This window comes from Gorilla gorilla, chromosome 8, assembly GCF_029281585.2.
Source record: "Gorilla gorilla gorilla isolate KB3781 chromosome 8, NHGRI_mGorGor1-v2.1_pri, whole genome shotgun sequence".
NCBI lineage: Eukaryota > Metazoa > Chordata > Mammalia > Primates > Hominidae > Gorilla > Gorilla gorilla.
In genome coordinates, this window is record NC_073232.2 from 35225272 (window position 1) to 35247152 (window position 21881).

The following is a 21881-nucleotide window of genomic DNA, read 5'->3' on the forward strand; positions in this document are numbered from 1 at the left end:
TAATTGATACGGCTTTCCAGATGTCTTGTCCCAATTCTAATAGAGGAGGAGAAACCGGCATGCCAAGATTCTAAACTAGTTTGTCTCAGAGCTTTCTACCACTCACCTTACTCTCCCACCATGTCTAAAGGGATTAGATTTACTGTCCCCATTAAAGAGTGAAGGAGCTCATGCTGCACCCTCCAGTCTAGGGCTAGGAGGGATGGGCGTTGCCCTCTCCAGCCTGATACGCTCCTTCTCACTCACTCTTAGCTGAATATTCTCATCCCACTCAAACCTAGAAAGCCTGCTTATTTTTTTATTACAAATATTTTATAATTATAAAATCCTTTATTTATTTGTGCATGTTTTAAGGATAAGCTGAATCATGTAACCTGTGTCTGGTTTACCTACATATTTTTTTTAATAGAGAAATCACTCTTCCTTGGGAGGCTGAGGTGGGCAAATCACTTGAGATCAGGAGTTCGAGACCAGCCTGGCCAACACAGCAAAAACCCATCTGTATTAAAAATATGAAAATTAGCCAGGCATGGTGGCAGGCGCCTGTAATCCCAGCTACTCGGGAGGCTGAGCCAGGGGAATCACTTAAACCCAGGAGACGGAGGTTGCAGTGAGCTAAGATCGAGCCACTGCACTCCAGCCTGGGCGACAGAGTGAGACTCTATCACACACACACAAAAAAAATGTGGATGGGTGCAGTGGCTCACACCTGTAATCCCAGCACTTTGGGAGGCCGAGGCGGGGTGGGCGGATCACGAGGTCAGGAGATTGAGACCATCCTGGCTAACGCGGTGAAACCCCATCTCTACTAAAAATACAAAAACAAAAAATTAGTCAGGCGTGGTGGCAGGCGCCTCTAGTCCCAGCCACTCCGGAGGCTGAGGCAGGAGAATGGTGTGAATCCGAGAGGCAGAGCTTGCAGTGAGCCGAGATCGTGCCACTGCACTCCAGCCTGGGCGACAGAGTGAGACTCCATCTCAAAAAAGAAAAAAAAAAAAAGAGAGAGAGAGAAATTATTCTTCCATCAATCTTGACTTTTTCATTTAGTAGAAAATAAAAATTATTTGGGCTTTAATATCTATTGTCCTTAAATAGAAATATGATTTAATCCTAAATAAGCACTAGATTCTATTATCAAGGCTCTACTGTAATTTTTCCCAAATCCAGGGAGGGGATGAGGGTATTCTCATTAGCTCATTCCCCAGCCATTTTATTAATGAACAACTTGATCATTACAAGAGTCTTGATTATTTTGGGACAAATTTGAATTCTTGTAGCTTCCAATTTTTGTTCAGAATTTTGTCTTCTGAAGCCATTGAAGAGTGAAGGAACTCATGCCACACCCTCCAGTCTAGGGCCAGGTGGAGTGGGACGCTGTCCTCTCCAGCCTGATGTGCTCCAGAGCAGCCTATCCCCCGATCCCAGGCTTGGCACAGCCCTTCACCTGAAGGCCACCCACGTCACATATCCTTAATGCCCTCTGCTCATTTCTTTTTTTTTTTTTTTTAGAACTGAGGTGTCTTTTATTTCAAAAACTGATCTGATTTTTCTAACAAAACTTTCCCCAACACGTTACCTTTTTCTCCAAGTTTCCTCTGTATGTGTATGCACGTGCATGAGTGTGCACACACATGTATTTTTAGGTGGAAGTACAAAAAATTGAAGTGTATTGAGGTATTTTGGAAAACTCTATAAATAGCTTCCTTGCATTGAGGGGAAGAGGGCCTTTTGGCCCTTTGATGATAATAGGTTGTTATCTTCTGAGGTGTAGTTTGCGTCCTCACTCCTCTGGGTGGTCTGCTAGTATGTGCTGCTGACAGATGTAGTTGCCCAACTCAGCATTCTTTGCTAAAACATCTCCCCTCAATTCTTGTTGGCCTTGCAGATACTGTTGAATCACTGGTTCCATTTTTTTTTTTTTTTTTTTTTTTTGAGACAGAGTCTCACTCTGTTGCCCAGGCTGGAGTGCAGTGGCGTGATCTTGGCTCACTGCAAGCCAAGCTCCGCCTCCCAGGTTCATGCCATTCTCCTGCCTCAGCCTCCGGAGTAGCTGGGACTACAGGCACCCGCCACCATGCCTGGCTAATTTTTTTGTATTTTTAGTAGAAACAGCGTTTCACCGTGTTAGCCAGGATGGTCTCGATCTCCTGACCTCGTGATCCGCCTGCCTCAGCCTCCCAAAGTGCTGGGATTACAGGCGTGAGCCACCGTGCCCGGCCACTGGTTCAATTTTTACATTTGTTTCCAGAGAACCCTTTAGGTTCTCTCTAAACACCTGCTTTCCAGCCTTCTCAGCATCCAGGTGGTTGTTCTTCAGACACTGTTTTCCTCTGGTTCATCAACAAGTACTTCCATTCAAAGTGGTGCTAAGGAATAAAAATGACTGTCCACATGTGGTCTCGCCGGCCCAGAGAGACATGCCATTTAAGCTATCTTCACTGTTTCTCCTTCATTAGGTAGATGCTTTTTCCTCTCAAGTTTTCTTCCTCTCCATGGATTCCTTTCTATTTGTGAATAACGTTAAGCTATTTCTCTGCTCCCTTTCCTCAAAATATAAACAGACTCGATGTTTGCTACCTAATTTTCTTTTTCATGCCTCATCTCACCTTTGTTCCCTGTCTTTAAGTTTTCTATTTGGGCCTGTGTTTTTCTTTAAATCTGCAGCATTTAGTACCGTGATCAATTATCCTGGGTAATTGCTCCTCATTTAAGAACCCCTATTCTTTCTCATTAAAGACTAGACAAGAATACGTCCTCCCATTGACCAGGTGCACCAGATCTCTTACTTATCCCCAGTTCGCCTTTTTGCAGTTTAGTGCTTAAGAGCTCATTCACAGAGGGGCGTAATTTGAGTGGCTTGCATTTACTTAGTTGGGGCAGCTGGCTGTTCTCTTCCCTTCTGGCTGTAAGAGACTTAGCTTGCCTCTGAGCTCCTTCTCTTCGGGGTCGCCCAGGGCTCTGCCAAATGCACAAAAAAGAACCCCCCCACCTTTTTTTCTGGTGGGGGAGGTCATGCATCTTTACAAACCTTGATCTAATTAAGCTTTCTCCTCTAGTTCCTAGGTATCACGGTAATGACTGTCCACTTTGTCATTCTTAGGTTGTAAAATGAAGCTAATGGCCCTTTCTCATTGCTTCTAGCTGCACTGAGCTTGTCAAACTCCACAGCTCCAGGTCTCCTTGATTGGTCATCATTATTTGCTGCTGTTATAAATGTGATTTCTTCTTGGTGATTAGACATACCCCCTAAAAATATATGTGTTAAGAGTTCCTGTGCTGTGTGTTTGAGAATTCAGAAGAGTACAAAAGTGGGCATTCGAAGAGAGAGGACCCTCTTAGGATCCCTAACTTAAAATTCCAGTCAGCAGCCCTTTGGAGATGTAAATTGAGGAAGCAGCTCTTCTTTTGGACAGCTTAATGATGTGTAGTTAATAGTAAGAGGCTGATGGGCAGATGCAGTACAGCTGGGCTTAGGTTAGCCTTTCTCAGCTCTCCAAATGGCACGGTGATTACAACCATTGAGACACACAATCCTACCCGGAATCAATAACCAAAGGCACAAAGACTTTGGCGGTGGCTTGGCAGTGTGGCCTGTTCTGTACACGCAGACAAGTCATTCTGCCCCAGCCAGTAATTGATGCCTCTTTTTTAAAGCCTGACTCAGGCTTGGCAGTTGCCTGTGCAACAAATAGCCCCTCCAGCAACTGGAATAAAGAGTGCTAGATTTAGGGTCACTTGTCCTCTTACCTGAGTTTACTGAGTTTCAATGAACCTGGGAGAAACTGAGTGTAACTTCTTGGTAACATATAAGCCTGGGAGCCATACAATACATAGCTGCTGGAGGTGGTTGATGTATTGTTAAGCCTTGTATGTAAAACTGGCTTTGAGTTACTGTGTGTCGGGTTATTGGATCCATTTACAATTTCCAGCATCTTTCCAGCTTCCCTCAAAAATCCCAACAAGAACAAAAACTAAATAAACGACTCTATTCAAAATGGGCAAAGAACTTGAATAGACATTTCTCCAGAGAAGATGCACAAATGGCCACTAAGCATGTGATGCTAAGCACAAGATGTTCAACTTCACTGATCGTTAGGGAAATGCAAATCCGAAGCATAATGAGTTGCCATCTCTCATTCATTAGGATGACTATTATCGAAAACAGAAAATTATGATCGTTGGTGAGGATGTGGAGAAATTGGAAACCTCGTCCACTGAGAGTGGGAATGTAAAATGGTACTGCCATGGTGGAGCACTGTATGGATGTTCCTCCAAAAGTTAAAAATAGAAGTGCTGTATGATCTAGTAATTCCACTTCTAGGTATCTACTCAAAGCAATTGAAAGCAGAGTCTTGAAGAGGCAGTTGTACCCCCATATGTCACAGTAGCATTATTCGCAATAGCCAAAAGGTAGAAGCAACCTGTTTGTATAAATGGATGAATAGCTAAACAAAATGTGGTATGTACATGTAATAGAATGTCATTCAGCTTAAAAAGGAAGGAAATTCTCACACATGCTACAACATGGATGAACCTTGAGGACATTATACTAAGTTAAGCCAGTCACAAAAAGTCAAATACTGTATGTTCCACTTATGTGAGGTACTTAGAGTAGTTAAATTCAAAGACAGAAAATGGAATGGTGGTTTTCAGGGGTTGGGGGTGGGGAGAGTGAGGAGTTGTTTAATGGGCACGGAATTTTAGTTTTCAAGATGCAAAGAGTTCTGAAGATGGATGGAGGTGATGGTTTGCACAACACTGTGAATATATTTGAAGCCACTGAAATGTACACTTAAAAATGGTTAATAAGGCTGGGCGCAGTGGCTCATGCCTGTAATCCCAGGTGGATCACCAGAGGTCAGGAGTTTGAGACCAGCCTGGCCAACATGGTGAAACCCTGTCTCTACTAAAAATACCAAAAACTAGCTAGGCATGGTGGTGGGCACCTGTAATCCCAGCTACTTGGGAGGCTGAGGCAGGAGAATCACTGGAACCCGGGAGGCAGGGGTTGCAGTGAGCTGAGATTGCGCCATTGCATGCCAGCCTGGGCGACAAGAGCAAAACTCTGTCTCAAAAAAAAAAAAAAGAAAAAAGAAAAAAGTTAATAATGCACAGTGGTGCCTGTCGGGGCTGGGGTTGGGGGTGTGGGGGGAGGGAGAGCATTAGGAAAAATAGCTAATGCATGCTGGGCTTGATACCTAGGTGATGGGTTGATAGGTGCAGCACACCACCATGGCACACGTTTATCTATGTAACAAACCTGCACATCCCGCATGTACCCTGGAACTTAAAATAAAAATAAAAAATAAATAAATAAAAACGGTTAAGATGGCATTTAAGTTATGTTGTTTTACCACAATTTTTTTTTTTTTTTGAGATGGAGTTTCACTCTTGTCTCCCAAGTTGGAGTGCAATGGCGCAATCTTGGCTCACTGCAACCTCCGCCTCCCGAGTTCAAGCGATTCTCCTGCCTCAGCCTCCTGAGTAGCTGGAATTATAGGCACCCGCCACCACACCCGGCTAATTTTTTTTTTTTTTTTTGTATTTTCAATAGAGACTGGGTTTCACTATGTTGGCCAGGCTGGTCTCAAACTCCTGACCTTGTGATCTGCCTGCCTCGGCCTCCCAAAGTGCTGGGATTACAGGCATGAGCCACCACACCCAGCTGTTTCACCACAATTTTTAAAAAAGCACAAGTGAAGGATGCCATCTTCTCTCAGCAGCCCAGGCTTTGGAGGAACAGACTAGAAATGAAAGGAAAAAAGGAAAACAGAAAACAAACAGCCAGTGGAATGGATCTTGTCTTTATATGAAACTAATTGCAAATATATATATTTTTTTTACAGAGTCATTTTTCTCTCAAGAAGGGAGCTGCAGCCTTAGGGATTGGAACAGACAGCGTGATTCTGATTAAATGTGATGAGAGGTGAGCATGCATCGGCAACTCTTGTTGGTTACCAATTTGCAAATTCCACACAAGTAGTGCCTTTTGGTCTGAAAATAGGAGAGGACCATGGGGCAGCAAGTCCACCTCCCTCCCAGCCTCTGCAGCCTTCGTTTCTTTTTAACATGCGCTCCTGCTTCTGTTGCTCAGATGTGGTTCCTTGATGCCGTGGAGCCTTCCATAGCCCTTGCCTGAATCAAAACCTTTGTTAAATCCATCAAAATATTCTACACCAACAAAGTGCAGAAAGACTTTCATCACCTGGGCACGTTAGCAACAGCAGGCACTTTGAGCACTGATTTATGGAGGTGTCATCACTTTGGGCACCATAGATAGTGTAAGCTTGATGGGGTGATTACAGGAGGGGACGTAGTATAGGGAGCAGGAAGTAAATAAAGCACCAGCAACTCAACAACTGGAACCAGAGGACTCAGGGGAAATCCCTGTCTTAATTGACACCTGAACTTCACAGGGACTCTGGGATTCAGTGCGGTGCTTTGTGGGAGAGATTTTAGAATGTCCACGTAAAGTATCACTGGCCTGTAGGCCTGAAACCTACTAAAAATTAGATTCAGTCTCTAAAGTTTCATTAAGAATTTTCATTAAATTTAAAGGAAGCCACTCAATTGGCCATTTATTTATTTATTTGTATTTATTAGTCAGATGTGTACTGATTGCCCACCATGTCACTAGGCTCTAGAAAAGCACCATACGTTGATCCCGGTTCCCTGCCAGGATGTGAGCTAGGTGGGAAGAGGCAGTGTTGTCAGAAGGAGATAGTTACAGGGTGGAACTGCATGGCATGAAGTACACATTTGAACTTTGAGAAGACCTAGAAAGCTTCATGCAACAGGCAGGAATTGAGCTGGATTTTTAAAATTAGGAGTGAGTTGGACAAGTGGAGGGAAAGGCAAGGGCAGTTACAGAAGATTGAATACCAGCAGCAAAGCTGTTACAGGAAAGGGGTCCTGATCCACATCCCAAGAGAGGATTCTTAGATCTCGTGCAAGAAGGAATTCAGGGTGAGTCCATAGAGTGAAATGAAAGCAAGTTTATTAGGAAACTAAAGGAATAAAAGAATGCCTACTTCATACACAGAGCAGCCTGGAGGCTGCTGGTTGCCCATTTTTATAGTTATTTCTTGATTATATGCTTAACAAGGGGTGGATTATTCATGCCTCCCCTTTTTAGACCATATAGAGTAACTTCCTGACATTACCATGGCATTTGTAAACTGTCATGGTGCTGGTGAGAGTGTAGCAGTGAGGAGGATGACCAGAAGTCACTCTCGTGGCCATCTTGGTTTTGGTGGGTTTTGGCAAGGTCTTTATGACCTGTATCTTGTGCTGACCTCCTATCTCATCTTGTGACTTAGAATGCCTTAACCGTCTGGGAATGCAGTCCAATAGGTCTCAGCCTCATTTTCCCCAGCTCCTATTCAAGATGGAGTTACTCATATTCGCATGCTTCTGACAAAGCCACAGAAGGAGGAATGAGCACCTCACGGGGTCCAGAAGCCAAGCCTTAGCAGAGGCATGGGGGAGGGGCAGCCGTGGCAAATACGGTGGCTCATGTGGAATTCAGAAAGCTCTAAAAATCCGGCTGGGGGCAGTGGCTCACGTCTGTAATCCCAGCATTTTGGGAGGCCGAGGCGGGTGGATAACCTGAGGTCAGGAGTTCAAGACCAGCCTGGCCAACATGGTGAAACCCTGTCTCTACTAAAAATACAAAAATTAGCCGGGGGTGGTGATGTGCACCTGTGGTCCCAGCTACTCAGGAGGCTGACACAGGAGAATCGCTTGAACCCAGTAGGCAGAGGTTGCAGTGAGCCGAGATCATGCCATTGCACTCCAGCCTGGGCAACAAAGCAAGACTTCATCTCAAAAAAAAAAAAAAAAAAAAAAAGGAAAAGAAAAAAAAAAAAGAAAGCTCTAAAAATAAGCCATGTTTACCTCTGTTAGCGAACCAAACTGAGGTTCACTCGCCAGCAGCAGTGAGGCCAAACATCCACACAGAGGTTTGCAGCAGGAGAAAGGAGGACATTTATTTGCAGGGCACCAAGCAAGGTGAATTGAGCAGCTCATGCTTAAGACTCAGCCTCCCCGATGGCTTGCAGGTAGGGGTTTTTAAAGGCAGGGATAATTTCAGGAAAGCAGAAGTTACAGGCAAATTGCAAATCAATACATGGTGGTTACACATCAGTTTGGCCCGAAAGGGTGGGATATCTTGAAGCGGGACTTATAGGACATAGGCGAATTGAAAGGTTTTCTGATTTGCAGTGGGTTAAGGAAGAGCAGCTTTGCTTAAAATTTTGAGGTCAGCAGAAAAGAATGCTAGCTCTGGCCCAGGGGTGTGCCTCCCTCCAGGCCTTTCAGGAAGAAATTTAGAGCAAAGAAAGGTGGTCAGAGTTCAGACCTCAGTTTCCCCTCATCTGAGGTTTACGTACCAGCCAATCCATTTGGTGGGAGTCCTGGAGTCCTGGTTTGTGAAAAACAGCCCAAGGATGTATGTTAAGATGTTACCTTTAGTTTCTACAGGGAATCAAATATCCTGTGGTTCTAACTTCCTCAGAAGCTGATCGTTTACTTCTCAGGTCTTGCTAGTGCCTGGAATTTCCCTTGAAGGAACTCGTTTCCCTTTATTTTCACACTTAGAAGTATTGCCTGAAGACCACTAAAAGGGCTCCCTGCCCCACTCAGCTCTGGGTGATGAGGTTAAAGAAGCTTACCACTTTCTTGTTTACACCTTTTTATATTGCCTGATTTTGTTTGATTGCTGGCAGAGAACATAGCTTTGCAATCAGAAAAAAAAAAATGGTGTTATTTTCTCTTTTGGGGCAAGGAGAGCTAAAGTTAGAATTTAAGCTGGATAGGTCTGGAAACAAGGTAACTGGAAATAATTTTCATTAAAGAACATGAGTGAAGCCACCCTTCAGGAGGCAAGATAGGTGAGAGGATCTCCAGTCAGGAAGGCCAGAAGGAGGCCCTAGCAATTAGACAGGCATTAAGGATAAAAGGATGGGAGTGAGGCAAACACATTTTGGAAGAGAAATTGCCTCTGTTTTTGGCAGGGGAGGGGATGGAGTCTCGCTCTGTTGCCCAGGCTGGAGTGCAGTGGTGCTATCTCGGCTCACCGCAACCTCTGCCTCCCCGGTTCAAGCGATTCTTGTGCCTCAGCCTCCCTAGTAGCTGGGACTACAGGCACACGCAACATGCCTGGCTAGTTTTTGTATTTTTAGTAGAGACGGGGTTTCATCATATTGGTCAGGCTGGTCTTGAACTCCTGACCTGAGATGATCCGTCCGCCTCGGCCTCTCAAAGTGCTGGGAGCTGCCTCATATTTTTAAGGCTACCAGTGTTCCTCACTAGCCGGTACTTAAGAACTGAGATTTGAAGAGAAAACTGGCTTTTAAAAATGTGAAGAATAAATGTTTAGATGACTTTAAAACTTTCTTAATCTGTAGTTGATCTGTTATGGGTGAGGAGCCTGGAGTTGAGGGAAGAATCACCTAGAGGGCCGTGGCCCGCTGGCCTAGGCAGTCTTCCTTGCTAGCCTTGGTAGCTGGCGTTCTCCAGTGAACCCCAGGGGGCTGAGAGGTGACTGGCAGAGCAGTAGGGGCTCTTGACTCTACTCTTCAAACCATCGGCATCACTGCTCCTACTCCTGTGAAAATCAGGTGTGACTGCAGAAGTGGTCTTGGATGAGTCCACCAGGCCAGCTAGGTGGGTCATCATGGGAACAAGGGGCCTGCCTGAGGACATCTGCCCATCTAAAGGCAACACTCTGCTCACAAGAGAAGTTCAGGCCTAGAAGAAGGAAGATCAAGAAGGGAAAACAGAGGAGTGGTGGGGGAAAGGGACCATGGACAGGGCTGCCAGGACAGAGGCAGGAGGGGTTTGCCATGCACCACCAGGAGGGCGGAGAAGGAGGCAGGAGGGGGATGCTGGAGAGCCGGCGGGACCTACGATCAGTGACTGGCCAGGGGGCCTCAAATGTGAAAGTCAAAGATATTTATTTCAACAATTTTTTTTTTTTTAAACACATGAGGTCTTGCTCTTTACCCAGGCTGGAGTGCAGTAGCTCATTCCAGCCTGGAATTCCTAGGCTCAAGCAATTCTCCCCTCTCAGCCTCCTTAGCAGATGGGACTATAGGCCCACACTACGACACCCAGCTCATTTTTGTTTAGAGATGGAGTCTCACTACGTTGACCAAGATGGTCTTGAACTCCTAGCCTCAAACAATCCTCTCATCTCACTCTCCCAAGTAGCTGGGATGAGTCATCACACCCAGCTTATTTCAACAATTTTAGAAGTCATTAGAACAACTGAAATACAATACTAAAAAGTATGCTTGTTTCAGAAAATGGCTCACTCTCTAGTACCCCTGTCTACTCACATACACCCCTTGGGAGAGACAGAGGGAAATGGGCCACTGGGCAGCTAGGGCTCGGGGCTTTCTCCCTTTCTGCTCATAAGCTTTGTGGGATGAGGGAAGAAGGAGGGGTCAGGAGAGGCAGGAGTAAGAAAGAAGGAAGTGGGAAAGAGCAAACAGGGTAAGAAATAAAAGGTGGGAAAAAATAAGGCCTAGGAGAAAAAAGTTTGTGACGGAAAATACAAAGTAAAGCAAGGAGGAGAGATGGTGAGGGCAATGTGAGTGGAAGCCAGAAACACAGTGAGAGCTTTAAAAGGAATAAATGACCATATTTACCATTTAAAAAGCAATATATGCTTACTTTTTTTAAAAAAAAGAAAATAACAGAGAAAAATCATAGTTCCACTGTACAAAGATCATCGCTAATACCACATTGGTGTCTAAACCTTTGAAGCTCTTTTTCTAAGCACAGAAATTTGTTGGTTTTTTTTTCCTTTTTTTTTTTTTTTTTTTGAGACAGAGTCTTGCTCTGTCGCCCAGGCTGGAGTGCAGTGGTGCGATCTCAGCTCACTGCAAGCTCCGCTTCCTGGATTCACGCCATTCTCCTGCCTCAGCCTCCCAAGTAGCTGGGACTACAGGCATCTGCCACCATGCCCGGCATTTTTTTTTGCTTTTTTTTTTTTTTTTTTTGTATTTTTTAGTAGAGATGGGGTTTCACTGTTAGCCAGGATGGTCTTGATCTCCTGATCTCGTGATCCACCCACCTCGGCCTCCCAAAGTGCTAGGATTACAGGCGTGCACCACCATGCCCAGCCTCATCTTTCTTTTTCTAATTAGACATGATAACATGAGTATTTTTCCACATGATTACAAACACAAACACACTTAACTGTATAACATTTTAGATGTGAATATGTCAGAAAGCATTCATTACGGTACATTTAGAGAGCTGGCTTTGGAGCTGAATTATTTAAATTCCAATCTCAGCTCCAGCACTAGCCTGGGCAAATGCCTCTCTGTGCCTCAGTTTCTTTATCTGAAAAAACAAAAAAGTAATGGCGCCTGCTTCATAGGATTGTTATGAAGATTCAATGTGTTGATAAATGTAAAATGCTGAAAACAATCCGACAATGGGATAAGTCCAAAATATCAGTCACCTGCTATACATTTTTCTATTTCTTGTGTTACTGTTACGAATAACTTTTGTATCCTTCAGTGAACGTCCTTATGCATCCATAGCTTCTCCATTTAGGACAATTTCTTTCTATTCTTACTAATTGAAATGATATGAATGTTTTTAAGGAAATGGATGCATCAGATTAACCTTGCAAAAGATTTCATCAATTTGTTCTCCTAGCAGCATTGTATGAGAGTATGTTGGATAAAAATTTTAACTGTGCTATTAGCTACATGGCATCTTTGACTCTATATTGATAATTCACATCATCTGTATGACATGAGTTTAAGACTGAGAGCCTGGCCCTAATGGTTGAAGTGACATTGAAGTGTTTGGGTTCAGAAGCCAAGGAGAAAGGTGTGGACAATCATTTGTAGCCACCATTGGGGTCAGAATCAATTAAAACACTCTCGGCAGCCATTTTATTTTTATTAGCACGTCCTTGTAAAAGTCAGATATACAGTTCAGAACACCATGTAAGGCTAACAAGGTGAGAGTCTTCATGCTTGTTTCCCGTAATGCGCTTTGTAAAGTTCATTCAGCCTTCCCAAAACACAAGCCTGGACCTGCCCTCTGTGGCTTTCATTTCTTGTAGTTACCCGTTCCTACCACATATTAGTCTATCAGTGGCTGGGTGATAGGTTTTATTATGTTCTGCAGACAGTTGAAGGTTCACAACTGAGAAGAAATGTCCCAGTGAAAGAGAATAGTCTGTGTCTTTCTAGCAATAAGCCCAATGCTGCATGTGAAGGAAGATCCTGCGAGGTACATTTTTTTTTCTTTTTTTTTTGAGACAAGGTCTCACTCTGTTACCCAGGCTGGAATGCAGTGGCACAATCTCAGCTCACTGCAACCTCTGCCTCCCAGGTTCAAGAGAGTCTCCTGCCTCAGCCTCCCAAGTAGCTGGAATTACAGGTGTGTGCCACCACGCCCAGCTAATTTTTGTATTTTTAGTAGAGACAGGATCTCATCATGTCACCATGTTGGCCAGGCTGGTCTTGAACTCCTGACCTCAGGTGATCCACCCGCCTTGGCCTCCCAAAGTTCTGGGATTACAGGCATGAGCCACCATGCCCGACCTGGTACCCCTTCTTTTTTTTTTGAGACGGAATCTTGCTCTTGTTGCCCAGGCTGCTGGAGTGCAATGGCGCAACCTTGGCTCACTACAACCTCTGCCTCCAGGGTTCAAGCGATTCACCTGTCTCAGCCTCCCAAGTAGCTGGGATTACAGGCATGTGCAACCACACCCAGCTAATTTTGTATTTTTAGTAGATATGGGGTTTCTCCATGCTGGTCAGGCTGCTCTCGGACTCCTGACCTCAGGTGATCCACCCGCCTCGACCTCCCAAAGTGCTGGGGTTACAGGTGTGAGCCACCATGCCTGGCCAACCCCTTCTTAATTAGCAGTCACAGGGGCTAACTTTGGGTGACAGTTCAAAGTGAAACACGGTTCTCAGTTTAAACAAAAAAACAAAGTTATAATAAATCTTTGGACTAGGTTCTTTTAGAGTTGAAAATTAAAAAGCATTTTAATTTTATTAAATATACTTAAAAATGGAATAAGGTAATGTAAAACTTCAGTTCTCATGGCTTTCATTTTGATGTGAAGCATTATAACTAAATAGGAATATTCTATTTTGTAAAAATTACTTATTAAATTCGAAAGAAGAAAATGTGTTAGGTGAATACAAGATTTCATAAGTTACAGCTTGAGGTTTCCTTTCCTTGTTAACAAAAAGTTGAATATTCAGTGATGAGGTTGATGAATTTTTATTCATGTCATTCATATTTGCGAAATTTGAATTAGTGGAATCTAGATTCATGATGTGTAGCTGTAGCTAAGAATAGAAAAGAAAAGTGCATTAATATGGAGAGGAAAATAAACATTTGTGAAAGAAAACAGAGTAATATTTCAGAATTTGCTTGGGCCACTGAGCAAAAAGATGTTTCCCAAATATCCAGTCAAGGGAAGAGGAGAGAAAATTTCTATTGTATGGATGATAATTTGGAAGAATGGGGAGTTCTTATATGATGGAAGTGAGCACCATCTTTTGGCTGCAGGCAGTGGCCTTGATTGGAACACAATGGCAGACATGGTGGATGTAGTCCAGTCTAGCGTGAGATGAGCACAGGAAGGGAAGCACCATGATAGAGAAAGTACTGGCTGTTATTGATTCACATCCAGTTCTGCAACTAGGGGAAGGATTATGGGAGTCATCCAGATAAAGAGAAGAGGCAAAAATGTCCCAGGCAGACGCCACAGCACATTCTAAACCAGGTCCCCAACCTTTTTGGCACCAGGGACCGGTCTCATGGAAGACAGTTTTTCCACAGACAGGGCTGTGAGGGGCGGGGGTGGCAGATGGTTTCAGGATGAAACTGTTTCACCTCAGATCATCATCAGGCATTAGTTAGATTCTTTTTCTTTTCTTTTAATTTAATTAATTTATTTATTTTTGAGATGGAGTCTCACTCTGTCACCAGGCTGGAGTGTCCTGGCACGATCTCAGCTCACTGCAGCCTCTGCCTCCCAGGTTCTAGTGATTCTCCTGCCTCAGCCTCCTGGGTAGCTGGGTTTACAGGCTCACGCCACCACGCCTGGCTAATTTTTTTATTTTTAGTGGAGATGGGGTTTCACCATGTTGGCCAGGCTGGTCTTGAACTCCTGACCTCAGGTGATCTGCCCGCCTCGACCTCCCAAAACATTAGTTAGATTATCACAAGAAGCACACAACCTAGATCCCTCACATCCGCAGTTCACAGTAGGGTTCCTGCTCCTATGAGAATCTAGTGCCACTGCTGATCTGACAGGAGGCGGGGCTCAGGTGGTAATGCTGGCTCAGGGCTCACCTCCTGCTGTGTGACCGGTTCCTAACAGGTCACCATTAGTACTGGTCCGTGGCCCGGGGAATGGGGACCCCTGTTGTAAACCATGGATGTGAGAGAGAACCTGGCTTGTTCAAGGAACTGAAAAGAAGAGACGACTTGGTCAGAATGTCCTTGTCATGTGGGCCTTATGAGCCATGTTAAGCCGTTTGGACTTCTGATTAAAAGACACGGGACATCACTGAAGGGTTTTGAGCAAGGGAACAACAGCATATTTTTGTGTTAGAAAGATTATTTTAAATGCAGAGTGGGCGGGATGGGAGACTGGAAGTTGGTGGATGTTGTAGTCATATGAATGGGAGATGATGAATAGCGGGTTGACCAGATGCAGAGCAAGGGACAGGGAGTTCTGGAATGAACAGGAAGTGTTGGCTGATTGGTGTGCAGGTTGAGACAGGAGGCAAGGATGAATGCCAGGCTTCTGGCTTGCCAGCTAAGTCCAGGCATTGCTATTCTCTGAGATAAGGGACCCTGTCTGAGGTGAACCATTCAGATTTGGAGAGACTGAGTTTGACGAGGTTATGAGACACCCAAGTGAGAGTGTCTGGTAGGCAGGTGGAAGTATGGGCCTGGAGCTCAGGAGGTACACTAGGGAGGCCGTGCAGAAGGCGGCCTGGGAAGGAACTCTCAGGAGCATCCACACTTCAGGGACAGGCAGAGTAAGAGCAGCCTACAAAGGAGATTGAGGAGGAGCAGCCAGAGTTGTCAGAGAATCAGAAACCGGGGCCACGAGGGCCATGAGAGTGTTTCCAGAGAAAGGAGTGGTCAGCTGAATCAAATGCTACAACAGGTGAAATGAGGGCCAACAACTGCCCATCAGCATGACTTCTAAGGAGGCGGCTGATGAGTTTGGCAAGGGCAGTTTCAGTGGAGGGGTGAGGGCAGAAGGCAATTTGCAGTGGGTTGGGGTGAGGTGAGTGGTAGATGAGAAAAGGGAGAACTAATACAGGCAAGGTCCAGGAGGTGGAGCCGTGAAGGGGAGGAGGCAGGGCTGAAGCTGGAGGGGAGCTTTGAATCCAGGGTGGCTTTTGGCTTTGTTGTTTAAAGGAGAGGGGCTTACTGCCCATTTCACTATGAGGCGGAGGACCCACTAGAGAGGAAATGTGAATTATGGAAGGAAAGAAAGAAAGAAGGAAGGAAGCAAGGAAGGAAGGAATGAAGAAAGGAAGGAAGGAAATAAAAAATAGCAAAGGTTTAATTTTCGTTGTTGAGTTTCCTAGTCTTTTGACTAAAATTGTGTAGGATCTTTCCCTGAGAAGCTCACACAAACTCTGAAATTATTTCAAATCCTAAAATTGGAAGGAAACAGAGAGGAGAAAGCAATGGGAGAGTGATGTGTGATGGCAGGTGCAAGGAGGACTGGGGAGGGATGGGGAGGAAGGAGGGGAGGGGCCAGCCTGGGCTTAGCCTATGTTGACAAGCTGCTAATGACTTTCAAATCAGACACCCTTAGAGTTGGAAAGGTGCTCAGACCTTAGCTCATCCAACTTTCTTTACATTGTATTATTAAAATAATTTCAAGTTTAAAGGAAAATTGCAAGAATAGTAAAAAGAATGCTCATATACCTTACACTCAGATTCACCAGTTATAAACAGTCTGACACATTTGCTTTCTCTTTCTCTCAATATATGCTGTATATAAAATCCAATATTACATATTGAGTGTAATATTGTATATATTAATTATGTTATATATGTATGTATATATGCATATTATACATATATAGATAGAGAGAGAGAACCATTTGCAAGCTCCTTGCAGACATCACGCTGTTTTACCCCTTAATATCTCAATGTATGTTTCCTAAAAACAAGGATATTCACTTACACAATCACAGGCCAATTATGAAAATCAGGAAATGTGACATAGATAGAATACTATTATTAAATGTACATATCTTATTCGTTTCTTCAGTTGTCCCAATAGTATCCATTATAGCTAATTTTCCCAGTCCGGGATCACACGTGGCATTTAGTTGTCATGTCTCTTTGGTCCCCTTTAATCTGCAATGTTTCCTCTGCCTTCGTTTGTCTCTCATGACATTGATGTTTTTTATGAGTAGAGACCATTTAGTTTGCAGGTGATTTGGATTCATCTGGTGTTTTCCCATGATTAGATTCAAGTGATGCATTTGGCTCAGGACTTTCAGGAGGTGAAGCTTGGCTTTCTTGAGTGCATCTCATCTGGAGGTTGGTCTCATTATCAGTAATATCAACTTTGATTTTTTGGTGAAGGCAGTGTCTGCCAGGTCACTCCACTATGAAATAACTATTTTCTCCTTTGCAGTTAATAAGTATCTTGCAGGGGATGCTTTGTGTCAGCATAAATACCCCGTTGCTTCTGAAATGTTCACCCACTAGTTTAGCATCTACTGATGATTTTTCCCTGAATTATTGTTGTGATGGTTGCAGAACAGTAATTTTCTAACTCCGTCATTCCTTCTGTATTTATTAGTCCTTTCATTCCACTGTAGGGAAGAGATTTTGTCTTTTTGTTCTCTCTCTCCCCCTCTCTCTCTTGATCTCTCTCATTTATTATCAGTATGGACTCAAAAGTATTTTTAGAAATTAATATGCTCGGCTGGGTGCGGTGGCTCATGTCTGTAATGCAGCAGTTTGGGAGGCTGAGGCAGGCATATCACCTGAGGTCAGGAGTTCAAGACCAGCCTAACCAACGTGGTGAAACCCCATCTCTACCAAAAATACAAAAATTAGCCGGGCATGGTCGTGGGCGCCTGTAATCCCAGATAATTAGGAGGCTGAGGCAGGAAAATCACTTGAACCCGGGAGGCGGAGGTTGCAGTGAGCCGAGATTGCACCACTGCACTCCAGCCTGGGAGACAGAGCGAGACTCCGTCTCAAGAAAAGAACAAATTAATATGCTCTAGCACCTTCTTCCACTCATTCTCCCTGCTCTCTTCCATTCTCCTCTTTCTCCTCCCCTCAGGGTACCCCTGACATTATCTAAATTACTCATAATTTGTTGTAAAACCTTACAGAAAATAAATCTGACCAAGACGCATGATACCTAGTGGCATAGGACTACAAGAGTCATTGGCTTTCCTAGCTCCCATGTAACACAAGAAATCTGTTAGCCATTTTGATTAATGCTTTTATACCACAAATTAGCTACTAGTGCATTTATATACATTTTAGCCTTTCTTTGAAACGTATCACTCCAGCTTTATAAATTAAAGTTAGACTACACTTCCCTGTGCTTTTTAGTACCACACTTTATCATACAATTGATTTAAACAATTGAAAGTATAAATAACCTGGGATCATTATATTCTTTTATTAAATTAGCTGAATTGTAGCCAGTGCCTGAGGGTCGTTAGGGATGCTAATTAACTCTTTCGGGTCCTTGGTAAGCTGCTCAGCGCATTGTAGTGGGATAGACTTCACAGAGACACCGAATCAACTATTCCTGAGCAGGGCTGTGGGAAGCCCTCTGAGTGGCATATTTCCTGTGGGTGTAGATGCAGAGAACTCAGGGATGCTAGTCCTGTGTGTACTTCATTCTGCCCTATCTCAGGAAGGACTATAATAACAGCTGACACTGATTGAGAGTTTATGACGTGCCAGGCACAGCTCTAGCCACTTTACAAAATTGACCTAATTAATTCATTTAATTAGAGACACAAAATAGTATATTCTTTCACATTTATCTGGTGCTAACATAGTTTACAAACAACAGTTTTAAACAGTATGACAAGTTTTCTATCATAGCCCCTCACAGGGGATATGTCTAACATCACATGGCTTGTAAGTGAAGAGTCAGGGTGTAGACTCAGAAGAGAACCCTTAGTGTTCACTAGTTTAAACAGAGCTCCTTTTTTTATTGTGATAAAATACACATAACATAAAATTTCCGATCTGAGCCATTTTTAATTGTGCATTTCAGTGGTGTGAAATACACATATTGTTGTGCAACCATCATCAATATTCATCTTCAGAACTCTTCTCACGTTGCAAAATTGAAATTCCGTGCTCATTTAACACTAACTCCCTACCACCCCCTCCCCACTATCCCCAGGAAACGCCCACTCCACTGTCTCTACGAATTTTACCACTACGGGTACCTCACTCACATGAATGGAATCACACAGGATTCGACTTTTTGTAACTTGTCTATTTCACAGTGTCCTCAAGGTTCATCCATGTTGTAGCATGTGTTAGAATTTCCTTCCTTTTTAAGGCTGAATAATATTCCATCATATGTGTAGATCACATTTTGTTTATCCGTTCATCCATTTATGCGTACTTACTTGGGTTGCTTCCACCAATTTTTTTTTTTTCTTTGAGACAGAGTCTCACTCTGTCACTGAGGCTGGAGTGCAATGGCACAATCTTGGCTTACTGCAACTTCTGCCTTCCAGGTTCAAGCGAATTTCCTGCCTCAGCCTCCCAAGTACTTAGCTGGGACTACAGGTGCATGCCACCATGCCTAGCTAATTTTTGTATTTTTAGTAGAGACAGGGTTTCACCATATTGGTCAGGCTGGTCTCAAACCCCTGACCTCAGGTGATCCACCCACCTCAGCCTCCCAAAGTGCTGGGATTACAGGCGTGAGCCACTGTGCCCAGCCTTACTTCCACCATTGACTAATAGGAATAATGCTGCAATGAATAGGGGGTGAAAAATTACATCTTCAAGACTCTGCTTGCAATTATTTTGGAGTAGATACCTAACAGTTGAATTGCTGGATCACATGGTAATTCTATCTAATTTTTTGAGGAACCATCATACTTTTTCCGCAACTGTTTATCATTTTACATTCCTGCCAGCAGTACACAGGGTTCCAATTTCTCCACATCCTCACCACCACTTGTTATTTTTTGGGTTTTTGGTTCGTTTGCTTGTTTTTCATAGCAGCCTCCTTATGGGTATGCAGTGGTATTTCATTGTGGTTTTCATTTGCATTTCCCTGATGATTAGTGGTGTTGAGGATTTTTTTTTCATGTGCTTAGTGGACATTTGTATACTTTTTTTGGAGAAATGCTTACTCAGGTCTTTCGGATTGGTTTTGTTATTGAGTTTTAGGACTTCTTTATTCTAGACATTAATCCTTTATCAGATATATAATTTGCAAATATTTTCTCCCATTCTGTGAGTTTCCTTCTTACTCTGTTGATAGTATCTTTTGTTGTACAAGTTTTTAATGCTCATGAAGTCAAATTTTTCTATTTTTCTCTTTTGTTGCCTGAACCTTTGGTATGATGTCCAAGAAATCATTGCCAAATCCAACGTTATGAATGTTTTGTCCTATGTTTTCTTCTAAGAGTTTTATAGTTTTAGTTCTTACATTTAGATCTCTGATGTATTTTGAGTTAATTTATATTTTGTTGTATAAGAGATGGCTGCTTTTTAAAAATAAGAATGACAACATAATTCTCCTATTCCGGAAGCCACACATATTCATTGTAGAAAAATAAGCAAATAAAAGAACCTAGATATAATCTGTCATAGTATTTGATGGCATGTAATTTAAAATATATTTACATATATTTTAACATAAAAGACATATAAGTATTTACTTAACATAAAAGACACTATAAGTATTTACTGATTAGAAATTTGTTTTTTACATAGCAAATATTATGGACGACTTGCATGCCTGAGAAATTCTTCAATACAATTCTCATTCACTATTTAATAATCCACTGTTTAGAATTTATATTACTTAACAAATCTGTTGTTAAACATTAAGTTGCTTTAAACTTTTACTATTAAAAAATGCTATTATAAACATTATTGCAGGTAAATATTTGCACATATCCTTGTATTATTTTCTTAAAATAACTTCCGGCTGGGTACATGGCTCACCCCTGTAATCCCAGCACTTTGGAGGGCCGAGGTGGGCAGATCACCTGAGTTCAGGAGTTCGAGACCAGCCTGACCAACATGGTGAAACCCTGTCTCTACTAAAAATAAAAAATTAGCTGGGTGTGATGGCGCATGGCTGTATTCCCAGCTACTCAGGAGGCTGAGGCAGGAGAATCACTTGAACCCCGTAGGCGAAGGTTGCAGTGAGCCAAGATCGAGCCACTGCACTCCAGCATGGGCGCCAGAGCAAGATTCCGTCTCAAGAAAACAAAAAAACTTTCCAGATGTAGAATTTCTGAGCCCAGGACTGTGTCTATGCTGAGTTATGATACTTGCTGTCATGTTGCCTTCAGAAAAGACACAGCCAGTTTACACTTCCCCAGTACTATAAAGGGGTGCCTACCCACTATGTCCTCACTCGGGCTAGGAATTAAAACCTTAAGTGATGTGTGTCAATCTGATGGATGGAGCTTTTTTATTATTCATGTTTTCATTTACATTTTGATAATTAGCAAAGCTGAGTATTTATTTTATTTTTGTAGGTCATAGTTGGTGTATATATTTATGGGGTACATGAGATGTTTTGACAGACACAGACATGCAGCGTGAAGTAAGCACATCATGGAGAATAGGGTATCCATCCCCTCAAGCATTTACCCTTGCAAAGTTGAGTATTTTATACCTATCAGTTATTTATAGTTCAAAAAGAAAAAGAAAACAAAACTCTCTTTTGTCATGTATGTTGCAAATGTTTTCTAAAATGTTATCACCTGCTTTTTTATTTCATCTGTTGTATCTTTTAAAACATTTCAATTTTTGGTAGTCAGAGTGATCATCAACTACTTATTTTTTACCTTTAGTGTCTTTAGAAAATGTTTTCCATTCTTAGAACATGCTAATATTCATTTGTTTTCCCCTAGAAATTTTGTGTTATTATTTAAGTAGTTGACTTAACTGAAATGTATTTTGGTCTATGGTGTTTGGGAAGTGTGTAATATTTTCTTCTTCCTTCCCTCCCTCTTTCCTTGTAAAATGCCTTTGTAAAATGAATTTGGAAGTATTTCTTCATTTTCAACTACATGGAAGAAGTTGAGAAGGATTATTATTAATCCTTCGTTAAATGTGTGATAGAACTATCCAGGTGAAGCTATTAGGTCCTGGGCTTTTCTTTGATGGGAGATTTTTGTTTTCTGATTCAATTCCCTTATTCATTATTGGTCAGTTAGAATTTTCTATCTCTTTAAGAAGAGTGTTCTTGTCCCAAATTTAATGGAAATGTATTTAGGCTTTTCCATTTAGATATGATGTTGACTCTTGGTTTGAAGTAGATGTTTTTATCGTGTTAAGAAAGTCTCTTCTTAATTTACCAAGAATTCTTTTGTTTCTTCTCTTCTCTTCCCACCCTCTTCTCTTCCTCCTTCTCCTCATCCACTTCCTTCTCTTCTGGAATGGATGTTGACTTTCATAAAATGCCTTTTAGACATCAATTGAGATTGACACTGAGATTATTTTCTAACTTTGATCTATTGATAAGATGAGTTGTGCTAAAAGGATTTCCTAGTAGTACACACCTTTGCATTCTTGCAACAAATCCTACTTGATGCAATGCTAATCTTGAATTTCCTTCAGGATTATAATTTCTAATATTATATTTAGGATTATTATAGCTACATTTG

The 21881-nt window shown here is 42.6% G+C and overlaps 1 protein-coding gene across 1 annotated transcript in view; it reads left to right on the forward strand.

Annotated features, from left to right (window-relative positions):
* The window catches only part of GAD2 (glutamate decarboxylase 2), an 89181-nt gene that overhangs the window by 24739 nt on the left and 42561 nt on the right, over positions 1-21881 (forward strand). The window contains exon 8 of the mRNA XM_063709963.1: positions 5847-5926. Within this exon, the coding sequence (XP_063566033.1) occupies positions 5847-5926 (80 nt within the window). The remainder of the gene's footprint in view (positions 1-5846; positions 5927-21881) is intronic.